Raw genomic sequence first — 23,528 nt, 5'->3', positions numbered from 1 at the left:
GGTGGGATTGCGTCGGAACTTTGCTTTTAAAAAGGGGTTGAGGAATCGTTAGGAGGTGGTTACAGTGACGAGAGGAACGGAGAGATGCTTTTTTTTGGACGACTATCACACAGACATGAGATACATTCAAGTATCAAACATGAATAAAAGGGGCGACCGGATTGGCGGGAGATGGCGGTGGAGGTCATTTGCTATTATAATAAGCTCACATAGCCTAGACAATGGACGCAAGTTGACTTAGAAGCCGTGAAGGTGCATGTGCCTGCTTGAGATTTCCCGTTTAAAAGAATCCTGTGACGTTTATTTGATTTATTTGAGGATGAGTGTTATGTGCGCTTTGTGATTTTGATCTACGGTTGACCATGACTTGGCCATGCATATTCGGTGGAGGTGGAAATGGGTTCTAGGATGAATAGTAAGGATATAGAAGAAAAGAAGGGAAGCAGATAGCAGCATGATGCGGCTTTGAGACGAGGGATGGATGAGTGGGAGGAAAGAACGGTGTAATGAGTGCAGTCAATCACATGGAAATGTTGTTGAATGATTGGATAGGATGTTGTAGCCAAGGAAGGCTGTGTTTTTTCTTTCTTTCATGGGGACATGCTTGGCATCAGAGCGTTGGGCCGTAGAGGTAGTATTAAGGAGACTTGCACGTGTGAGACTGAAAAAGAAAAAGAGAAGAAGAAAAGAATACAAAGTCGATATCGATACTACAGTTGGTTGAGATTGTCATACAGATCTCGGGCGAACGTAAGCATCAATGGATGACACGCAACTTGATCACGGGCTGCCAAAATCTGATCCATGGATTCCATGATGTCCGGCAAGCTCCGGCAAGCTCCGGACGCTGACGCCCGTCAATTGCCCAACATGAAAGCTCCCAGTGGCCCTACCCCGCTATGGATCGGCGGGTCTTGGTGAGTCGAGCTGGAGCTCTTTGTGGCAGCAGCGCGCTGAAAGCCGAGAAATGGCTGTCAACTTCTTCTCCCTTTCAACCTCTCGCAAAACCACTTGCGGCGCGCCATGGCCGGCTTTCTGCGAGGCAAGCAGGCAGGCATCCAGAATGACCTGTCTGCCAGCATCCGACCGGAACTCTTTACGCCTGATGACCACGCGCGATATGGCCTCAACTCACAGATAAGGTGAGTGAAGCGGCGGTTTGGCTATGACGCAACCATGGCCCGCCACCAAAGGGGCGAAGACGAACGACGGAGACGGTCACAGCAACGACAACAAAGAGAAAGAGAAAGAGAAAGAGAAAGAATGGGGAGAAAGTTTTGGGGAGATGGCATGTGCGATGGTTTCTAACTTGCGACAAATCCTCTAGCTGCTTTGCCTACGATCCCGTGCAGTCGCTGCTCGCCATCGGAACCGCCGAGAGCAAGTTTGGCTCTGGAAAGATCTACGTCTTTGGCCAGCAGCGCGTGCAGAAGACGTTCGACCCCCCGCGACGAACGTCGTTCCAGACAATCCAATTCAGCGCAAACCGTCTCGTCAGCCTCGATAGGAACAATGAGCTTGGTCTTTGGGATCTCGACACCGGAGAGCGCCTGGCCGCTCAGGTCATTGGCGGCCCGGTGACCTCGATGGTGACGGATCCTATGCTCGACTGGGCGTTTATTGGAATGCAGAATGGAGACATCATGGCATACGATCTGGACCGACGTGGTCTCGCGCGGTCTTTCCGACTGCCCAACTTCTGGAAGGCAAAGGATCCGATACAGCACACAGTCACTCTGGTCACCATGTCGATGCATCCCCGAGATGCCGGCAAGCTCCTGATCGGATACAGCCACGGCGCTGTCGTTTATACATTCAAGCAGAATCAGCCACAGCAATTTCTCGAGTACGTGCTTCCGGTCGGGGCGCCTGGAGGAAGTAGCATCGGCATGGATCAAGTGCGCCGACCTCGTCTGACCCATGCTCTGTGGCACCCCTCGGGCACGTTTATCCTCACTGCCCATGAGGACGGAAGTCTGGTTTTCTGGGATCCTAAAGAAGCAAAAGTTGTCATGGCGAGAACACTCACGGAGTTTGGCATTCAACAAGCCACCCCGAGTGCGCCGACCCCAGCGTACTCGGAGCCGTATATCAAGATCGCTTGGTGCTGCAAACAAAACTGCGACGACACTGGCTTGTTGATTGCAGGTGGCCAGGCCCCCGATGCGTCTCCCAAGAGTCTGACCTTTATCGAGCTCGGCGTGACGCCCATGTATGCGACATCAACCTGGCAAGCTTTAGAGAACCATTTCCGAGGCAAACGACATATACCGCTGGCCCTGCCACCCGGAGCTCAAGCAATTGACTTTCTGCTTATTCCGAGAGACTCGCCCTACTTTGGTGGTTCACAGGATCCCATTGCCGTCATTGTGCTATTATCTTCGGGCGAGCTGATTACCCTCAGCTTTCCTTCTGGATATCCGATCAGCCCCACCAATCAACTCCATCCGTCAACTTTCTTCGTGCATCCTTTTGTTACAAAATTCAACGTCTCCAGCGTCGACCGGCCTAGGTGGCTGTCCATGGTGGAGAAACGAGATCAAGGAGAACCTCTCGTAAAGGGTGGAGCAGCCGGAGTGAGACCAAAAAAGAGATTTGAAGATCGCACAATTATCCAGACGGCGCATGCCGATAGCATCGTTAGACTGTATGATTCAGGGCACGCTGATCAAATCGAAAACGAAGTCCAGTTACAGGTCGACATAGCTCGGGCCTTGGACCGCTTCGACGACGTCGAAGTGACTGCAATGAGTTTGGCTAGTACCACTGGCGAATTTGTCGTGGGCACGAAAACCGGAGAGGCCGTCATATTTCGCTGGGGCACAAACCCATATTACGGAAAGAATCAGCCCAAGCCGCTGGATCCGAATCCAATGGGACTCTCCGACATCAGCTCCAGGGCAGAGCCGAACCTAAAGGAAGGCCTACAGCCGTTTGTCTTGTACGAGATGATGCAAGGGCCGATTACCGCTGTTCAAATTTCAAACGTGGGCTTCGCGGCGATTGGGTCGGAGCTCGGTTTCCTGACCATCATCGACCTCCGTGGTCCTAAAATCATCTTTCAAGCTCCCATGACGGACTTTGCGAAGCCGGAAAATAGAAAGTTGTTTCTCAAGGGCCATTCCAAATCCAGCTCACAACCCCCGAAAGAGTTTGCCGTGGTAATTGAGTTTGGTGTCATGACGTTGGACGACGATAAGTACTCGTCGATATGCTGCTTTGTTGGCACCAACCTGGGAAAGGTCATCACCATGAAGCTGTTACCCGCAGGGGGCGGGGGCTACACAGCCGAAGTAGCCGGAATGGTTGCATTCGACGGAAAAGTTGTCGCCCTGAATCCGATCCAGGCTGACACCGGGAAGCCGGCGCTAGCCACGGGCCCAATCGTGGCTGGGCTTCGAGAGGGGCGTCAGGTCAATGGTGTTCTCGTTGCCGGTAAGTGTTTCCTTGCTTCATTTAGTTTGTCTTTGACTGCGGAGACGTTTTTGCAAACCGCCGGTAGACTAATCATGGACAGTGACCGAGAAGGAAATCAGGATCCTCAGGCCTGCTCATTCCAAGGGCGCCTCCAAAGAATTCGGCGACTTCTTATGCGACTCGGCCTGTGTAGCAGAACTTGAGTTGCAGGGCTATGCCATTGTCGCTACCTTCCGGGATGGAACGGCCAGGGCATTTAGTATCCCGGGCATGCGGGATCTTGGTAGTGCCAAGCTCCCCATGATTGATCGTACACGCAGCACGGCAACCATTGTCACACAGACTGGTGATATCTTCGCATGGGCAGGCCCTGCGGAGATGGCAGTCGTCCACGTGTGGGGTACGGGAAAACCGCTGCAACAATCCCCGGATCGACTAATCAACCCCGAGATTAGCATTCCTCCCCGCCCGACGATTTCCAACATGCAGTGGATTAGTGGAACACAGCATGTATCGCCGTTGGATCTCGACCTTTTGATAGGAGGCCCCAATAGACCGCCTAGCAAGAGAATGATGGATGCGGCTGCCGCGGAGCAGCGAGCTGCGAGAAGCCATCCTGCTGGTGCATCCGCAACCCAGGAAGGTTGGGGCGACTATCTGACGAGGCAGCTGAACGAAAGAACCGAGAAACTGAACCTCATGGGAGACACAATGAATTCATTGCAAGAGCAATCCGAGGGATGGGCGGACGATGTAAACAAGTTTATCGGGAGGCAGAAGCGGAACATGGTTATCGGGGGCTTGACGTCGAAATTCTTTTAGACGCCCTGATTCGGTCGGTTCTGGGCAGGGACTTGTCATTGTATTACAGCATATGTTTATGCGTTTTGTCAACATTATCTCATGAGACCAAGAGCAAATAAAAGGATGATTCATTAGAAAACGGGACGCGCTTTGATAAATGTGCAACCGGGTTCTTCCTTTCTGCTACCCGGGGGTTTACAAGTATCTGGTAGTGTGTCGACTTCTATCTACTACCTCGGCACCTCTTACTAGGTATCGCAACCTTGTCTTAGTGCCTTTGAATAGGTACATGTATGTGCATCTACCCCCAAAGTATAGATGTTTACCATCTATGCAAATGGTTAGAACATGTTGTCTTGCTCTCATCCCAACGTCAGACGGAGATGGACGGTCCAGAACAACAGTGCAAAGACACCAGAGTTTCTTAGCGCAGTGATTGCGGATAGCTTTTCTCCTCAATAGCAATCTTTCAACTCTCCCAAGCCCCTCAGCGACTGGTACCTTTCTCATCCTTTTTTCCCATTCGGCCTAACCATCACGTCGGAGTTGTTTAGCCCATTTGATGAACTTTTTTAGGCGTGGATTTGTAAGTGGCCCGGCGGCACTCCAATTGCCGTCTGCATCGAAAAGGGCACGTCTTATTCGCCAGCTGAAGAGACGCCTCCCGATCTGGTAACCAAGTAAGCGCACGATGGCCCCATGCAAGCCTCATTCGGCGCGGGAAGACTTGAATGCCCGTCTGGGTCAATTGACTATTAATAGAAATATGCACGATCCAGCTGAATGCGCCCGTCTCTCTTTCTCCCACCCATGGCATGCAGGTTTAGTTGAGCCGTCCAAGCGTTGGGTTGAGTTCAGGGCCGTTGAGACGAGACGGGGGATATTGGGACTAGATTGGGCGTGTGTTACGAATCCCTTTTCCCCCCCTACCTAGTTTTCGGTAAGATGGGTTCAAAAGTCGGTAAGATAGTCTGAAGCTATATAAAAATGATATCCTCTTTTTTTTTTTTTTTTTTTTCGAATTGTTTCGTTGTTTCATTCGTAACAAAACATCTTCCTTCAAGACCAATTCCTCGAAAGTTGTCTCTCTCTTAACCTCCCTATACATCTCCACAACAACCATGATGTACTCACCCGCACTCCTTTTGAGCAGCCTCGTCGGCGCCGTCTCTGCCGCCTCGTCGCTTCAGGTGGTCACAGTAGGAAAGAGCGGATCACTAAGTTACTCGCCCGACCAAATCACGGCCAACGTCGGCGACAAGATCGAGTTCCAGTTCTTTGGCCCTACACACTCTGTCGTCCAGGCATCGTTTGATGAGCCTTGCACCGCGTTCAACGGCGGAACCGGCTTCTTCGCCGGCATGTCGACCAATGGCAATGGCCCCAATGTAAGCTTTTCCCTCCCCCTCTCTTGTTAAGTGCTGGCAAGCTTCGTGTGCTGACGGGATGTTCTTAAGCCCAACTCCTTCACTATTACCATCAACGATACGAAGCCTGTCTGGTTCTACTGCGGATTCCCGGGCCATTGCCAGGCTGGCATGGTTGGAGTAATCAACGTTTCGTGAGTCCATTCCCTATCCTCAGCACCATCAGTCTATATATGGGAAGTGGTGTTGTTGACCAGTTGTGTCATCTTGTAGTTCCAACAAGTCAGAGACGCTCAACATCTTCAAGTCCAACGCCGCCAACGCCGCCAAGAGCACAACTCCCAAGCAGCAGCAGGGAGGCGTCATCGGTGCTTTCGTGAACCCCTCCAGCGCATCCAGCGCCTCGACTGCCACAACCGCGGGCGCGACGAGTGGTGGCTCGGCTGCTTCTCAGACGAGCTCTGGTGCGGCGCCTTCGCAGACGGGTAACGATGCTGGTCAGGTGAGGGGTGAGTTTGCCCTTCTTGGAGGCTTGGCTGTTGCGGCTGCTGCGATGCTTGTGTAATGGGATGGGGAGTTGAGTCTTTTGGAGGGAAGAGGGTAATGGGAGTTGTGTAAGTCGATTGCTGAAGAATGGAATACCTGGTGAATTACATAGATGTATTACCTTGTTTACCTGGGTATAAATAGATAGTACTACCAAAATAATATGTGTAATATTATGTCAGTTCCGTTTATTCTCCAGGGGTCCATGTTTAGACAAAGAGGCCGTCCTGTTGCTGGGGTAGAAGAGCTAAGGAAAAAGCAAAGAGAAATGGGACTGACGCACCTCAGCGGGGGCATGAGAAATTAGTAGGAAACAGACCAGTAGACGAGAAAAGGATTAATAAGTGTCTACTCGAGTAAGTATGGACTGGTATCCGAATATGCGGGCGGAACAAATACCTACACTCAAGGTATGGCCGGGAGAGACTGATACAGTACATGCTGTTTAAGCGTTTGACAAGTTATCTGGGCTTGTATTGCTTGTGTATTCCGAAGGATGCCGCATGCTGGCAGTACTCCCCCAGTTTCAAGTGCTCATGTGATCCCAAAGAACGGCAGACGACTGCATGGCTAGCCGGAGACGCTCTTGACGCAGTGTCTGGGCTTAACCTGCTGCTCAATTCTGTTGACAGGGGTAGCTCTCCGGCAAGACTCGCTCTAGCGGGTGAGATGCAAAGCTGGCCACGATTTGCAAGATTGAGAGGCCTTTTCTAACTAAGGAAACTAAAAAAAAAACAGTGCTTCATGATTCGGCAAACAGTGACATGTGATTTAACAATTCTGCTTCCTTGGTAGAACCATTGCCGGTTGAGGGGGACTCTCGCCCTCTGTTAAGCCTCAAGATGTCAAGCAGATGCCACCATGCACCAGTGGACAGGGCTGGCTACCAATCAATACGATGCGATATGCTGCTATAGATGCGGCAGCGGCAGAGGCATACTGGTCATATTACAACAAGACAAGATGGACTGGGTGTATACAACTGACCAGTCCCTCGATAACTCTCCCAAATAACACTGGGAGTTGTCGCCCGCGTGGATCCAAGAAAGTTGAAAGCTACGCGGCCGTCTACAAAAAAAGATGTAATCACCAAACGGGAAATATTCTCGTATACACTGCTTGAATTGCGTAAAAATGAAGAAAATAAGGTAAGACAATGCTTCGCTAGGATAAAATGGAAAAGTATGCGCGGAAGGAATATTTGGAAATATTTGGGCAAAAAGACTAGAGAATGTTTTGCAACCCTTGTCCCTAACGCTTCATGAAAGCAGTGCGCTTTCAAAATTTCCCCTATCATCTAGAGCTTTTACGCCACTACAATATTATACCCAAGCAGCCTTAATATTAGTGATCACAATCATGTTTTATGAACAATAAACTCAATTTCGCGTATGTATGTATCGTGATAATTAGCATTGCTACGGAGATTGGCAGTATGAAATGTTTGTCACAGAAGGCTAGACAGTATTGTTTCGTCGGATTTCGTCGGATCAAAAATAGATATTAGAGTCTCTTGTGGTAATCGCAAGAGGGCTTGAATGAAACACCGTGCCGGGATAATCAGGTATTGTTGAATCTGGCAGAGAACGTGAGGCTGTCCTCATACAGGTCGTTTTGGATTCAATACATAGGATAGCAGAGATGTGAAATATTACAAGGACCGAAAGGAGAAGAGCAAGAAATCGCAATATATAGCCACTGTAAACTTGGCGATATATAATATTTAGGCAAGATGGCCCGTTATTATAATAGATTTATAAAGAAAGCTTACTTTATGCTTACTTAGGTATATTACTATAGAAATTCAGTTGGTCACATTGATGTATTGAATACATATATTTGAATTAAATACAATCTTCGTCATGTTTATTTGGATATTTACTAAATATTAGGGACTTATTCCGCAAAGTCAATCAATACAAAGCGCCCCGATATAGTAGCAATAGCAATTTGAGAATTTCCAATGCTATACCTACCCCAATACATTCGGTATTCTGGTGGAAGCCAAATGATTGGCTTTCCATCTTTCTGAATCCAATCGTCACCTAACCCGTAGCCATGGATAATAATACCTGTAGCTTTAAATGTGTGTTGATCCCCATTAAGGTCGAGTTGGTTTAAGTCAATATTACCACACCTGGTAGAGATAATGTTGTTGCTGTTGAGGGCAAACTCAATGAAATCTGTGGCGCAGGTTTCCGAAATTTGAACACGCCTTTCTGTTTCGACATCTGTGATATATAACTTCCAGCCTTCTGGCTCGGAGGTAGAAATCAGTTGCAGTGAGTCTTGATAGAGCCTCACATCAATAGCAGCGCTAACCATGCCGTATATATTTTTAGGAGACTCTGCGCGAAATTCTTTCAAGCACTCGCCTGTTACTGTATTCCACATTTGAGCATTGCCATTTTCTGCGATAGAAACAGCTAGGCTGTTTTTATAGAAATTAACAGCACAAATATGAGGATCCTCGCGATAATGTCCGAAGTATTCATCCTCATTTGGTTTCGGATGCTGCGTTTGGCAGTATTTGCCTGTTTCAATATTGAAGAATCGTATACGATCAATGACAACAGCAGCAAGAAGCATGTCATCCCTGGAGAACGATAACGAGGTTACGGTTGATCCACCTTCTGGAATCAATTTTCGCGAAGAAGTATCCAGAGTATCAGGCTTTGGTGAAATGTTGGCAATCCCACAAATACCATCGACAGTCCCGAAGGCGAGTTTCATGCTATCCCACGAAAAGGAGATGCATCTGACATCTTCCTGATCGCTGACTCTGCATATAAAAGTCCCTGAATTATCCCATAAGTCGATTCCTGAATCTTCTGAGACAACAGCGAGCCATTTGCCTTCTTTAGAAAATGAAACGTGTGATATCGCGTTGGTCTTTTCCTCATGCTCAACAACATCAGTTAATTCGAGGTTAACTGTATTGATATCCCAGATTTTAGTATAGTCTTCGCCGGGATTGCCTCTATCCCCCGTATTTGAAGCTAGAAACCGACTATCCGGCGAGAAGGCCATTGATCTCACAATGTCATCATGGCCTTCGAATTTGCGTATAATTTTACGTGAGTCAATATCCCAGACCCAAATCTCATCATCCCATGTGGCTTGCATTGCAAGGAGTTTGCTATCATTTGAAAAGATAAGCGGGGTTGAGTAGCTTCCATCGAGCTTAAAGTTTGTTTTCTTCTTGAGGTCCCATAGGTAAGCTTCTTCTGAGTCGGTGATGATAACTATGGTCTCACCATCTCGAGATATTCCAACACCTTGAAGCCCGTCAACAAAATTATCGAAGTCGAAAACACTTTGTTCTGACAGCAAATCCCAAATTTCAGCCTTTTCATTGTCGTAAACCGATAGTAGCCTGGATTGATCATTGGGAAATGATGTTAATGTCCTCACCATCGTTCCATCTTCCAGTGCAATTTGTTTTTCCAGGTGCCCTGACTCAGTACACCATATCTGAATTGGTTCTCCAGTTCTATCCGAAGCCGAGGCGAATTGTGTACCGTCACCCAAGAAGCAGAAACTTGGGGACCAATCACACAGTAGAGGCAATTCACAAAAGAGCACACCTCTCTTAGCATCCCATAACTTTATGCATTCCTTGGATGAGGAAGCTAGCCGACTCCCTTCTTGTGAAAATAGTAAAGACCTTCCGTCTAAATGGCCTCCAGCCATTTCAATCCATATGCCAACAGTAGTATCGAGAACTTTAATGAGCGTATGCGAATTGCCCCAACACCAAGCCACTCTCGTTCCATCCCCTGATATCTCAAAATCTCGTGGCTCTGAATTTTGATGAGCTGGAACGTGGAACTTCTGCAAAGAAGCGGATGTCGTTGTATCCCTAATATCGACGTCGCTGCATGATGCTGAAATGAGTTTACGGCCATCTTTTGAATACGCCACTTTTCTTATAGAACCATGGAGGCCTTCTATGGCATGAAGGTGAGAAGGCCATTGCTTCTTAAGACCGGATCTTATCGTGACCCAATTTGGTGCGTATTCAGCGAAAACGGTTTTTAATTGGCTGCATGTCGGCGTAAATAATAAAGCTGACGTATATACTTGTAATGGACGTTGCTCAATAGGCAGCCTGAAAGTTATAAAGAAGACATAGGCGTCTCTAAGTAGTTCGGAAAGATGTTGCATTTTGTGGTTGTCCTAAAGTGAGATAGGTTTCAATAAGCAAACGTATATCAACAAGGCAAGAGAGAACTTTTGCAACTTACGGCAAAGTCTTTGAGCTTTTGAAGGGCCATAGCCCCCGCGGATAACTTCCCGAGAAGACTAAGAGCCTCTATCCAACAGAGGAAATGGTTGCTTAGGAAATCTTGAATCGAATTCCCATACTCCTTACAGGTATTGTCGACGTGATTATTACAATCAATATGCTCTGCCCAGCAAGTGCAAGCATACTCAATGCGATTTAACCGTTTGAGAGCAGGATGTTCTTTAGTTGGTATCGCTCCGGGATGTTTCAAATCCAGCATGTCGCGTCTGAGATGCTCACTCATTTGCTCGAGGCATCGCTGGAAAATATCGTAATTTAACCCAGGAAGCGGTACCTTTTCGCTTCTATTCTCGAGTAAATAGTCTTTCGCCGATTTATGAACAAAGTTGATAAAGTTTCCAGAGGATGAGAGCGCGTTGTCGCCATGAGAAATTGTAAAGAAATAGCCGCATTTTTCGGTCATCTGCTGTAAGTGCCTTGCGTCTTTAAAAAGGTTGAGCTTCTTTGATGATTTCACAAGAAGTAGAAATTCATCAATTGTGATAGAGCGCGAAACGACCAGATTGACACTCAATATTATTTCAAATAGTCTCGTTCGTTCTTTCTTCGCTGTTTGAATCTTTCCCATCATTCTCTCGTACATAGCGTCGAGACCGCGAGGTAGACTATTAAGAACTTCAAGGGCGTCGTCATCGGTATCAGGATCCCAAAGTTCTTTGCATGCTAATGCAACCCACAGAAAGGTGCCCTCAGCGTGTTTCATTAAATAGCGCCGAATGTTAAGGCTGTCGTCATCTGTATACTTCTTTATTTGTTTTAGATCGTGTACCTGTTTCTCGATATAAATAGCAACAGCCGTAGTTACCAAGTCGCCTAGCTCGTCAAGCGACACTTTTTGGCATTGAGGAGAGTTGGAAAGCTTCTCATCGATAAGATTAGTATTGCTTCGACTTGAAACCACCCATTTTATGTTGGATATAGTTGTGATAAGGTCAAGCAGTAAGTCCAAGTCATTGCCACACTCATCAAGAGCATCAACAAAGATAATAGTGCCGTTCATTACATCGTCGACAAGAATAGCTTTGAGAATGTCGTAAGACTTTAGTCGAGCATTTACATCTTTGAATAGGGAATGGTTTTTATCCCACTCAGCTCGGATGTAGTGTGTAAGTGATGGATGTTGAGATGCTATTGTATAAATAAGGCCACGCAAAGTGGTGGCGTTGTAATCTGCTGATTGAGATTTGGAGATTTCGCAGAAAGTATAAAATAATGGCCCTTTATGAAGAGTTTCTTCAAGCCCTTGGATGAGGTCGCATACCAGCATTGTCTTGCCCTTGCCGGCTTTACCTGTAATCCAGAATATGCTCTTCTCAGGATCGTTAATCCAGTTAAGAAAGCTTCTTTGTTCTAATTGTTGCTCTTCTCGAATCCAGTCGCAGCAACTTGGAACAAGACCTCCTTTGTCTTGTAAGATGCGCCTTTTATCATATTTTGGGTCTGGTACTTCCAAGGCATTCAGGCACATGTTCCGGGTTTCTTCTTTTTGGCGTTGCTCTTTTTCTTCTCGCTCTCTTCGATTTTGATATTGTTCAATTCGACTGTCCAATTCGGTTTCTGCCTCTTTAATTTCCTTCAACTGTTGTTCCCAGTTGTCAAATTTGGCAACTCCCCGAATAGCGACGAGAACCTTATTGGTGTGTAATAACAGTATACTGCGTATTTGATAGAGAAGAAGTTTCTGAAAATAATCAACCATTTTTATCTTAAGTAGATCTCGCTGCCTTAAGATTGTATGTCCCGCTTCTTCGCTTTGGAAGAGATCTGCAGCAATCTCTCGATACCAATTGAGTTTGTCAAAGGCAGCTTGAAGACCGTCAAGATTCGCTTTGCGTTCCAATAAAGGATTGGAGATTACCTAAGATTGATTAGTTATATGGAATAATATTGTGAGGATGAAATTCGCTTACTGTAACAGCAATATTCACGCCTGCCCAAGGGACAGCAGCTTGTGGAGCTAGCTTGATAGGTTCATTTATCAAATCAATTATCCCTCGCAAGATTCGAAACGCCTGGTCTAATCCGTTGAGAACTTTTCCTTTCGCCGGATCCAGTGCATGGGGAACCTGGCTGGAGACAAAGGCTTCCATAAGATTCCAATCTTCTTCTGCATTAAGGTGTGTCGATTTTGCAGGATCAAGGTCTTTCAGCTCTAGTTTCATAAGCTCCTTGAATTTCTTCATCAATGTTCCATTTTCATCCTCCAAATTGCGAAATGCGGCTTTCCAGAGTTCTTGCACAATTGACTTTCCGGAATCCTGGCCCTCTCCAGCGAGAGACTCATTGTGTTTGTGTTGTATGGGATGATCTTGGTCGCCATGATCTTGGTCAACATGATCTTGGTCAACATGATCTTGGTCAACATGATCTTGGTCAACATAATCTTGGTCAACATGATCTTGGTCGGCAAGATCGTGATCAGCATGATCGTGATCAACATGATCATGACCGACATGATCGTGATCAGTATGATCAAGATTAGCATGATTTTCGTTACCAGTGTGCTCTTGCGGACTAGTATTAAATCCTTCTGCTTTCTTTCGCCTAGAGTTTCCAAAGCAAGCACAACTAAGCATATTAGCGGTTGAATAATAAAAAGAATTAAAGATGGGATTTAATTATGAACGGACAAGATCAATAATATTTTCAATATAGAACATAAAGGAAGTCTGTTCTTACTAAAGCTACCTTATATGTAATTTGGGCATCGAGTCGCTTGGGCAGCAAGTTGTTTAGGCAGCAAGTGTAACAATGATGATAACCATTGGCTACACCACCGTATTAACTATGGGCCGCCAAGCCAATAGTATCCATCTCACACAGCCCTTCTGAGCGAGGAGGGCTTTTGCTTTATATGCTCATGTATATATATATGTAAAGCTTATTATAGTATATTTTACTCTCCCGCAATAGCCCATTCAAGTATAGTTTAAATACTTATCAACAAGAAAGGCATACTTAATAGAAGGTCCCTAATAGTAATACTTATCTTACTTACCCTATTAACTAGGGTTACGTAAGCTAAAGAAGCTCCGCCTGTGAATCTGTCGGAATAGTATAATTATGACACTGGAGATGGAAACTCGGAAAGAAATTATATTGTGTCTGTGTAGACTATTGCTCGATCGTTGGTATAACTGGGTAATGCCAAATCGTCTTGAAACCGTATCGTTCGCGTGGCTCGTTATCGTTCATCGCGTTCTAATAGAGTTCATCGCGTTCTAATAGAGTTATGTTTAATAGTTTATTAGCTTTACCGCACGCGTTGGCATGCTTTAGTCTCGTGAGGGTTGTTCGCTTCTCTCAACTTGCTTGATCTCGCTAAAGACAAGAAATTGGTACATTCTATTTGACGAACGTTACCAGAAATGAATCCAGAATACGAATGCAAAAGACTTTACAAAAGCCTACAGTTCGAAGAGCGCGCATCTATTCCTTTTTCTCCTGGGCACCTAAAGCTTATATTTCGTCCCTATTATATAAACATCGTATCGTCAACGGCGGACCCATCTGATGGCCTCTTCACGTCTGATCGCGTCCAATTTGTCCATATCGCCAAAATGCAGTCTTCTGAAGACGCCAGCAAATGGAAGGAATTCGCGCGGGTTCAAGTCGGAGGGTATGTCGACAGTCTCGTCTATGTCGAATAGTGAGTACGCGTGTAGCGGGCGGTTAATATTGTGTAACGCCTCTGCTAAAGAACTCGCGTCGTCGTTTGGAGGGAGGGCACACGGAAGATGTAGATGTAGCGCGTGTTGAAGCTTGTAGGTAGAGAGGATCTAAGAAAGTCCGGTTGAGGGAATTTGGCCCGTGAGAGAAGATGTGTGAAGGTCGCGGAGAGACGATGATATAAACAAAGAGACGAACCAGATGGACAAATGACTGGTTTGAAGAGAATGAAAGCAGCATGGCGAAGCGTACTTTGTTGAGGGAAAGCGTATACGGCAGCTGGAGATGAGGGAACAAAGAAGGATAAGGTTAAGAGAAATTGTGAAGCGTAGCCAGCAGTTTCTAGGACCTAAAATTAAAAATACCAGAGGCGTGGCTTTATGGAGGGAGGGAGGGAGACCAACACCTGCGGTTACTTACCTCCGTCCAAATAATCAAACACTACCAAATCCTTCGGCTCTGGTAGCCTATCTATGAGATTGTGTATGCCAACCCTTCCTTTCATCCAGTTTTCTTTTCTCATATGCCTAAGCTTGACTACAACCTGTGAGATGGTGAGGGGCCCCTTAACGTCAAGAATTTCAACAGCTGAAAGGGAGCACGCTGCATCCACACCAAGGAGGACGCTCCATGACAGCGTGAGTGATACGCTCATATTTGCTACTACTGCAGCCTCTGATGGTAGAAACGAGATTTGATACATAAAGCAATGCGCTGGAAACTTGGAGATGGATGTAGTGCCGGTGAACGAGCGCGCAAATTCGATGGAACAGTCTGGAAGCGGTCGCACAAAGACCGTCAATAACGAGAAAGAAAAAGGGGCCGGCTGGCTAAGGGAGACTGCTTTTCACGGTCACATTAGACAATGCGCTCTTTTTAAATTCTTCCACCTGACCCCTCGACTTCTGTGCCTCATGTGCAGCACTCCCGTTATTCTGTCGAGGAGGGCGGATGCCATCCCTCTCAAGCAAAATGAATTTGCACAACCAACAACACACCACCATCTCAACTGCGAAAAATGCCTTGGTGAAGAAGCAGGGGAAGAAGACACTGAGTCATCACTTGTTGCTCGTATTTTGGTCGAGGCTGCGGTGGGTAGTATTGAAGTGGGGAGGAGTGCCAGAGACATGCGCTGCCTTTGGGGACGCCAAGAGACTCTTCTCCTGCACTGGCACTCCTTTAATTGGTAGATTTGAAATTGCAGGGCCGGGTGTGACCCTATACCTACATGTACTCGTACATTGCTGCCTCCAGGCAGGTTCGGGCTGAGTGCTCGTACAGCCGACAAGTAGGCCACCTATGTGGCCGCATAAGGGTCAATACTAATGTGTATTGTCCATCGAAACACGACAAGCGCCGTAATGGAGTCGGCCAAAAAGGGCGATTGTCTCTTTTTAACCGTCTCTGCCACACAATCCGAAGTCTCAGCATCGCACGAATAAGAGCACAAGCATGGTCGGTTACGAAGTGTATGTCGCAGGAAGTGCTACAGAAATAACTGGCGCTCCCAACACTTGGTCGAGCGGGGAGAAGCTTCTCAGCACATTCCATAGTATGCTCTGCGCGTACATCTACCTGTAGCAGTGGGCCGACGGGATTCTTCCGCTCTCTCTTGATCCTCTCGCCAACATAGTACATCCCGGTCCAACTTGAAGCGGCTGTCATGATTCTCTCAACCCCGGGCTGACAGTCCCACTCGTACGGGGCGGCCTACAGCACGAGTACATACTACAGCATGAGCCAGGGTGCCAGAATCGAGGCGTCCAAACTAATAAAGCGGATCTTCCGACCCCCCTGCCTTGGCCGTGTCTTCTTATCTTGATCGCTTATTCATCGCTCATGCATTCGTACTCGTACGAGTACGGTAGCTGTACTCGCAACTGTGAGAGCCTCGTCTTTATGAGCTGTCAATATTGGAGACCGGAGGCTGAAACTAACCAGGGCCTGTATGCAAGTATATGGAACCACGAAGAATGACAGGTCCTTCTGCTGTCGAATCTTTTCTTTTTCTGTCTTGCACGGATAGCCGACACGACACTACGGTATAGTTGGCGATTCCTATACCTGCCAATGATTCATTATACTATGTGTCTGTAGATCCAGTACGCGCACCAAACGTATTGCCAACGATACTCTTTCCCGAATCGGTAGATGCCTACCTGGGCGTCCTCCGTAGTGTTAGTTCGCGGCCCGCGATCCATCCCACAGAGCCTCCATGATTTAGCTAGTAGTAGTACTAGCTAGCAGCGTCTGTATGGAGACAGGACTGAATTAGGGTTAATTAGGTGCCTACTGGGTGTGTTCGTACTCTTCGGGATATTTGAGAGATGCTGCTTCTTCAAATTTGTACTGCAGACAAAACGGATTGAGTACCAGCATGGACAACTGAAGAGATGGAGCAACGGCCCATAATTAACGCCCCTGCATATATGCACCAGAATATGAAACGCGAGGTCTTCTGCAGCGGCACACCAAGAGAGTGTTAATAGGTGACTCGACGAGGCTGAAACTGCAGGCCAGTGCTGTCTCCAGAAAAATTCAAGATGCCCAAACATCAATTTGCCACTCGTCAGCTTTTTTCCCCGCTAATTTCATTAAACTTCATTCTGGCAGTATACTGACAGTAAATCTGGGAAATCTGGGAAAGAGTATGGGGTAGAATAGGTGTATTCTGATTCTCTACACACCTCTATGGGATGTGCGACACTATGTCTCCCAAGAAGTACGAGGAACCAAACAGTTGATAGCTCCTCTTGTCTACCTTTCTGATGTAATTGTACGAACGTGTAACCTGTGGAAGGGAGGTTGGTTGTCAATGACTCGGCTTTCGAGGATTCACTCCTGTCATCCTCCTAGGACCCCCTGCGAGGCGTCCACATTCCGCCCACCTGGATATCCGGACAAGAATACTTTGTATAGTACGGAGGTAGTACGAGCACGAAACACCCAGAAAGACTTGATAGCTCATTTAATTTTAATATGACCGTGTCCTCGGTACTCCGACGGTATACGCGATTGCGACGGTACCCGCGACGAATATTTTTGACAGATTCATGCGCAATCATAGCCGGCGTAACCACTTGCTTGTAAGTCAAATGGCTTTCTCTTTAATAGTTATTGGATGCCATTAAATAATACAGCACGCTCCCACTCAATTCCATATCAGATGACGCTTCAAGTGGCACAATAGAAAGGGGCAAACAAGAGGCTGTCAACCACTGCTATCAGCAATGGCTTTCCCTCGGTATCTGAAGCCACGCAAAAGGGGGCAACACGAAATCTCTTCTGCCTCTCTCATACCCCGTCTGTGGGGTCTCGTGTCGCTGGTTGCGTGTTCCAAGGCTTTTACAAGGCCTTGATAAGGCGGTCAATTCAGTGTGTGTGGAGGTGCTAGGGATGTGAAAAGAAAAGAAAATTGTTCAAAGACAGAACTTGATCAAGATTCCGCAGTCAGAGGCCTTGCGGAAAGCCTGGTAAGCCCACCAACTGAGGAGGCTACACACGTTGAAGAAGCAGCTTCTGGTGTGGTAGGAGTGGAGAACAACGCGTGCAACCAGTGGCCTATGTGTGCGTGCAGTAATTTAATTTTTGCTTCAAGGAGTGAATCATGACTGCATTGTGTTTTGGTCATTCCCCTTCCCCCTTTTTGGGGGGGTTGTTTGGCCGGCTTGGTACTGCTCATTCAAGGAATTCAGCTGATGTCAGAGAAACACATCAAAATTAGAGGTTCAATCCCACGACTACGGAAATGGTGGCCTGGACCCACGCGGCATGGCCGTAATGGTGTTGAGCGCTTGTTTGACAACTTGGATTCAATCTAGTCTAGAGGGATGTAAGAGAAGTGGATGGCTAAGAAACTCGGAAAACTCACGAGAAAGGCAGCAAAACAGGAGACTCTAGAGGCTCTATTGGACTTATGACTCTCTGTCTGAGCACTATAGGGCACTTATTCTCCCCCTCCAGTTGGGCGGCCCAAGGCAGACTTGACTTAACATCGGCCGACTTGTTTGGGAAGCTGGGACACCACCCATTACTCGGTGCGGCCTCCCAGGCCTCAATAACTGGCCTGATGGAGCCGAACAGGGGTGCAAATGGCACGATTTCTTTCATCTCCCTTCTGTTCTGGTCTTTTCCATCTTCCATCCTCATCTCTCTCTCTCTTTCTTGTCATTTTGTTTCCCCGCCATCAAGTTTATGCGAAACCACGGCTGGGGATCCGTGCCGGCCCAGTCTTCCCCGGAACCGAGTGCTCGGGCCGCTCAGGCTTGTGGCACTTGTGGCACAAAGACTAGAGTCAAAGTAGACAAAAGGCCGAGTCCCGTCTCCGTCTCATTATCCCCGGGCCGTGAAGTAGTGATTTTGCAAGGGCCAAACGTAGCTTGTCTTCTCTCAGCTGAAAATGTATTGCGGAATACCTACCTGAAGGGGTGTGTCGATGGCCGCTGACTATTTGCACATCCGGTTCTTGGATGTATTTGCCGATGGATGGTAATGTACCAGGTACGTACAAGGGTATCAAGCTAGTGCAGGTAAATGCCGTGCTTACCAACAGCATCAAGACAACATCACCGAATGTACATTTGCCCTCCTATAAACAATATGAGCGGAAGATGTACAGTAGGCGTACAAACACCCCTTGCTGCGCTTATTCCTATAGATTTTAACGGGGGTGGGTTTAATGTTGGTATCAGGTACATGCGCAATGTACTTGTGTACATGGGATTTTGATTCTCTACAAGGCAAATGCCTATCTCACAAAGTGATTTGCATACAATACCGGCGGTATCCCTGGGAGGCGTTCCCCGACCCCGATGAGCTAGCCAGCGTATCAGTAGGTCACGATCCCATTAGTAACAGGCGGTGAAAGGGGGTGCGTTGAGATCTCCACGATCTCCCGAGAGGAGCCAGCATGTCCTACACTCCAAACCGAGAGATGAACGATCTGAGAGACTGTGAGGCGGAATCAAGCTGACAAAGAAGCGGTGGAAATGAGTTGAGGTCGGCCATCTGCTGTCCACATGCTATGTCATTGGTAGAAAACGCCAACTAGCAAGCATTTGCGAAAGAGAAAACATCGAGGCGAATGAAGGTCATGATGTCGCCGATGGCATGAGCATAGCGACAGCAGTCTCGGCAATCAATCCCCTGCCATTTAACAGACAGCTACGTAATATGATAAAAACTTAGCTCCTTTGGCATATCCTTGACTTCGGCTCCTGTACCAGCAATGCATGATTGACGCATGGCACCACCTAATACCAAAATGATCATTACCGCAACCAAAGACGTCGGCAACCAAAGACGCTCTCTATTTCACTTATCTGCCGCTAATATCGGAGAATGATTACATGTACTTCGTATCCGACATGCTGGGTCCAAACCCTAGTTGCGAAGCAGCTTTGCCTTCGGAATATGAGGCGGCACCCTGAGATTAGACGAGGTGTCTATTATTATATAAAGTATTAATACTTGGTACATCCCGTTCAAGTAATCTCAGATCAGTCCAGTCGGCACACTGAACCACTTGTTTTATCTGAGCAATCATCCTATCCGAGTATAACTGGACACGCATTGCGGAGCTAGCGCCAACACCTCGACATGCCGGTTAACACTACCTCGAGCAATGAAGTATACCGTTTCGCTGTCTACATACTTAGGCTCTTGACTCTTTTATGTTGGTTAGTAACTCAAAGGTTTCTATTCCTCTCTAGGGGCTCCTGATATTGACCTATGTATTTCAGGTTGTGCCAACAGCTCCAACAACTCGCCGCTCACGTCGTCTATTGGATGGATAAGGAGCGTGAACGCCGACATCGAGATGCATTGGATACGAGGATCATTGATCTGGACGATGCTGATCTGCGTGACGTTGATCCGAATGGCGTTGACATGAACGATTTCGGCATGGACGACGTTGACATGTATGATATTGATATGGACGACGACACGGATGACGAAACGGACGACATCGAGATGATCGACGCCGACTCAAATTGACGATGACAACTATCTGAGGCGCGATTACCGGCTACACAATACTATTATGACGGATTATGAAGTACAATAGGGCGGCATTCTTATCGCTTACTTAGATGACGGCGGTATATACCGGCGAATGGACAAAAGGGGGTAGAATGATTGAGAAAACGACTACCAGGAGGAAAAAAGTTTTTTTTTAGTATTGCGATTTACTTAGGCTTTCGCTATCGGATTTAAATACTAGTTGTAATTCCTACCTAAATAGTACACCTAATTGACATGCCAACAATTCTGTTTCTCCGCCAAACTGTTTGTGTGTGTAATTTCGTTTCGGCCGGTATAGGTTGATCTTGTAAACCATCGTGGAGTACCTCGGACAGGACAGTCGATACGACGTGGCAGTTGCCGGACAAGTTGAGCCCTCCCCCGGTCTGAGTTGACAATTTGGTCTTTTCAGCTCTGAGAAGAAAAACTCCGCTTGGGTTAATGGCATGGTGGATTGAAGCGTCAATTGACATCCATGACATTCATCTTTGCATGCATGTAAATCACGGGTACTCCATGCCCGTGGTCCAAACAAATAGAGGCTTCACCGCCGAATCAGGCTCTGTTATCGCCTCATGACCTGTTTTGCGGTAGCCAGTGGAATTGGCCGTCGCCGACTTTCACTATTCAACGAGACAGCCCGGCTGTTATTCACACCCCCATGACATCCTAGGTACCTAGTAGTACATTTCCGGCCGAACAATTGACGAGATTATAGACGCTTTTGCTGTTCTCCTTTTTCCCCGTCTTGGCATCTCTCTGTATGGGCTTCGTGGCGTGCAAATCAGTGATGGCATTCTCCAGCATACTTACGTAAACGTGTATGACTCTCATACACGTTTACGTGAACATGTATGACTTCCCATACATGTTCACGTAATTCCCACACAGAATTAATATAGGCCAAGGTGCCCAGCCATCCCTCTTTGTCCCTCTTCTCCGGCCGGTATTGTTCCCAATCCCTGTTGATTTTTTCCATGCGGCAAAACGGTGAGAGCCGACACCTTCGCCGGAAATGAAGCCTGACTTCCGTAGTGGGACTGTGGACGCGAACCGTCTTCTCGTCGGGTGACTTTTGTTTTGTTTTTCTTTTCTTCTCTTCTTTTCTCTTCCTTGTTCTTCTTTAGGACAAGCACAACCAACCCCGGCTTACGAAGGATCTAACCCCTGGTCTCAACGGGTCCCAAGCCATTCCGGCCGAAACAAACGTTGAAATTTGAAGTTTTCGCGTCAAATGAATGCCGAGCGGGTTCACTCTGTACAGTCGCCTGATGGTCTTGTGTCGGCCACAAGGCCTGAGGCACCAAAGCTGCTTCAGCCTCGCCGGGGCTTCTCAACATAACATTACGTGTGCCTTGCCTGAAGCACCTCTGTGGCGCGTCCTGTTTACGTTTTTTCATCTTTTCATCTTCATATCCATTTTGAGTCAAGATACACCTACAGTCTTGCGTATGGTTTCTTTTTCGCGTTTATCTGCCAACAAGACGAAGATAATCCTGGGATTTCCTTGAGCTCAGACGCGTTTGCCGCGTCAGTGGGTTGACCTTAGTGTCTAGTCCTTACCTTGTAGGTTCCATCGTGCTTAGAAATGCCATGCAAGCAGTTTCAACGCACGGTGTCAAAGTTCAGTATCCTCAAATTCCTCATGTTACGTTACCGTTAGAATCCATGCTTACTCGTGCGTGTTTAGGACAACTTTCGCAGAACGGAGCCTCGTTGGTTCTCATCGCTCGGTCGCAGGGGAACGCGTTTTCGACGGAGTTGGCACTCGACGTTTACACGCGACAACGACTGCCAAGTCCCCTTTATAGCTCCAACGTCCGTTGCGAAGCGCATAATCTCCGTCACACTGTGACCAATCCCAACATCGGCCGATTGCTGGTTAGGGCAAGTTTTACGCTTTGAGTGAGCCAAATGACTGGACTGCGGCTGCTACTCGGTAAGCCTCTACTGCCAGCAAGACATACATACATAACATTGCCACGTGTGCTCTGCGGCATTTAGGCGAGAATATCCTTTTTCCCGAGCACATCACCAACTCCATTCGCGATCATCTCGACCTGCCGAAAAAGATACCGAGCCCAGCATCTCGCCATGGGGGGCGGTGGAGATGAAAAGCTGGGTCTCTTCATTAGCTTCCGCGAAAGGCCATGCTGGTGCTCCGTATTAACGGCAGCTAACTGCGCTCTAGATGACTCGCAGGAAGCTTATTCCAACTTCATTGTTGTCAGGGTTACGGGGGCCGTTTTCCGCGATGAGAGTTTCGAAGCGGTGAGAGCATACCGAGTCCAATGCTACCATTGATACCCGAAATCTTGTCCTTTTGGAGTGTCTATCACTCACAATGCGATTTTGAGTACTTGGTACCCGCAAAAGGCAATATTTGCTTTTAATTTGGTAACAATAAGGTTTGTCTATACTTGTGCTACTCCATACTTCGTACGGACCCAATCTCCGAGAGCCGGCGGATTGCGGGAGGACGGCCGATGATGCTCTCACCGTCCCAGCGCATTAAGAGCCATTGAGAGTTGGCCTGCTGTATAATTGAAACTCTCCTTATCTCCAAAAGTCAGCCAATTCGTTTTCAGTATATACATATACTTCCTCTTGCTTTTTTCCCGATCCTTTATATATCTTTTCCTGCATGTAGAATCTGATATACTCAATTACGAATATTGTCTGAGTGCGCATTTTTCTGGATGACGATATGAGCCTTCTCTGATAAGCGCTTGGCGTTAAACACCCGACATGCGCATACATTTACTATTACCTACCTATGAATTAATATTTACAGAATTTTCTTTCATCTATATAATATCTACATCAGTTGGCACCTGGGGCCAATTATTACTACATCTAGGTGAGTCGCAGCTTATAATAGCTGAATTAATAAAACATGAGATTTAACCCTGGTTCTAAGTAATATATATATATATATGGCTAAGTGCATGCTTTGTTAAAGCAGAAGATATGCAGTGTTCAGTTGAAGTACATTGTAATTAATTGTGAGGTGACTGAAAAGGACATACTTTTCAGAAAGCACATGGGATTTACTAGAAAGTTCAGAAGATCATAACGGTGAACGAAAGGCGTGTGGGAAATATTAAGAAGAATTGTAATTTAAGTCGACGACGATTACCCGCCCGGTTATCTTGCGATACAACGATGACCTTCTCTTTGTATCCACGACCTTTGGGTTCAACCAGGCATAACGCAGTGTGAGCGGCTGGGGTGGTTAAGAGAAAAGAAGAAGAGACATGACAGGGTCACATCGTGACATGGCTTATCGCTGCTTCTCAAGCTCATTTGGTTTGACTGGTCCCGCCGTAACTGGCCATCAATGTCTAAAATAGAGCATGCCATATACTGAAGGCGCTACATTGAGCCGTACT

The 23,528-nt window shown here is 47.0% G+C and overlaps 4 protein-coding genes across 4 annotated transcripts; 3 read left to right on the top strand and 1 right to left on the bottom strand.

The window, feature by feature from the left end:
* Nucleotides 1–1,023: 1,023 nt before the first annotated feature.
* On the top strand, nucleotides 1,024–4,239 carry Triagg1_10017 (uncharacterized protein; the record flags this gene model as incomplete). Its single annotated transcript, XM_062894048.1, has 3 exons — nucleotides 1,024–1,142; nucleotides 1,328–3,435; nucleotides 3,518–4,239. 3 exons carry the CDS (start codon nucleotides 1,024–1,026, stop codon nucleotides 4,237–4,239), a joined length of 2,949 nt encoding a protein of 982 aa, XP_062751031.1.
* Nucleotides 4,240–5,342: 1,103 nt separating this feature from the next.
* On the top strand, nucleotides 5,343–6,153 carry Triagg1_10016 (uncharacterized protein; the record flags this gene model as incomplete). Its single annotated transcript, XM_062894047.1, has 3 exons — nucleotides 5,343–5,609; nucleotides 5,679–5,782; nucleotides 5,862–6,153. The coding sequence occupies 3 exons, from the start codon at nucleotides 5,343–5,345 to the stop codon at nucleotides 6,151–6,153; spliced, it is 663 nt and encodes a 220-aa protein (XP_062751030.1).
* A 1,877-nt stretch (nucleotides 6,154–8,030) lies between these two features.
* Triagg1_10015 (uncharacterized protein) lies at nucleotides 8,031–13,019 on the bottom strand (the record flags this gene model as incomplete). Its single annotated transcript, XM_062894046.1, has 3 exons — nucleotides 8,031–9,482; nucleotides 10,382–12,301; nucleotides 12,354–13,019. The coding sequence occupies 3 exons, from the start codon at nucleotides 13,017–13,019 to the stop codon at nucleotides 8,031–8,033; spliced, it is 4,038 nt and encodes a 1,345-aa protein (XP_062751029.1).
* A 6,823-nt stretch (nucleotides 13,020–19,842) lies between these two features.
* On the top strand, nucleotides 19,843–20,109 carry Triagg1_10014 (uncharacterized protein; the record flags this gene model as incomplete). The annotated part of the gene is made up of 1 exon (XM_062894045.1): nucleotides 19,843–20,109. The coding sequence occupies one exon, from the start codon at nucleotides 19,843–19,845 to the stop codon at nucleotides 20,107–20,109; it is 267 nt and encodes an 88-aa protein (XP_062751028.1).
* Nucleotides 20,110–23,528: the final 3,419 nt, after the last annotated feature.

This window comes from Trichoderma aggressivum (assembly GCF_033847375.1).
Source record: "Trichoderma aggressivum f. europaeum strain CBS 100526 chromosome Unknown scaffold_063, whole genome shotgun sequence".
Classification (NCBI taxonomy): Eukaryota; Fungi; Ascomycota; class Sordariomycetes; order Hypocreales; family Hypocreaceae; genus Trichoderma; species Trichoderma aggressivum.
This window is presented reverse-complemented; position numbering and strand designations above follow the sequence as displayed.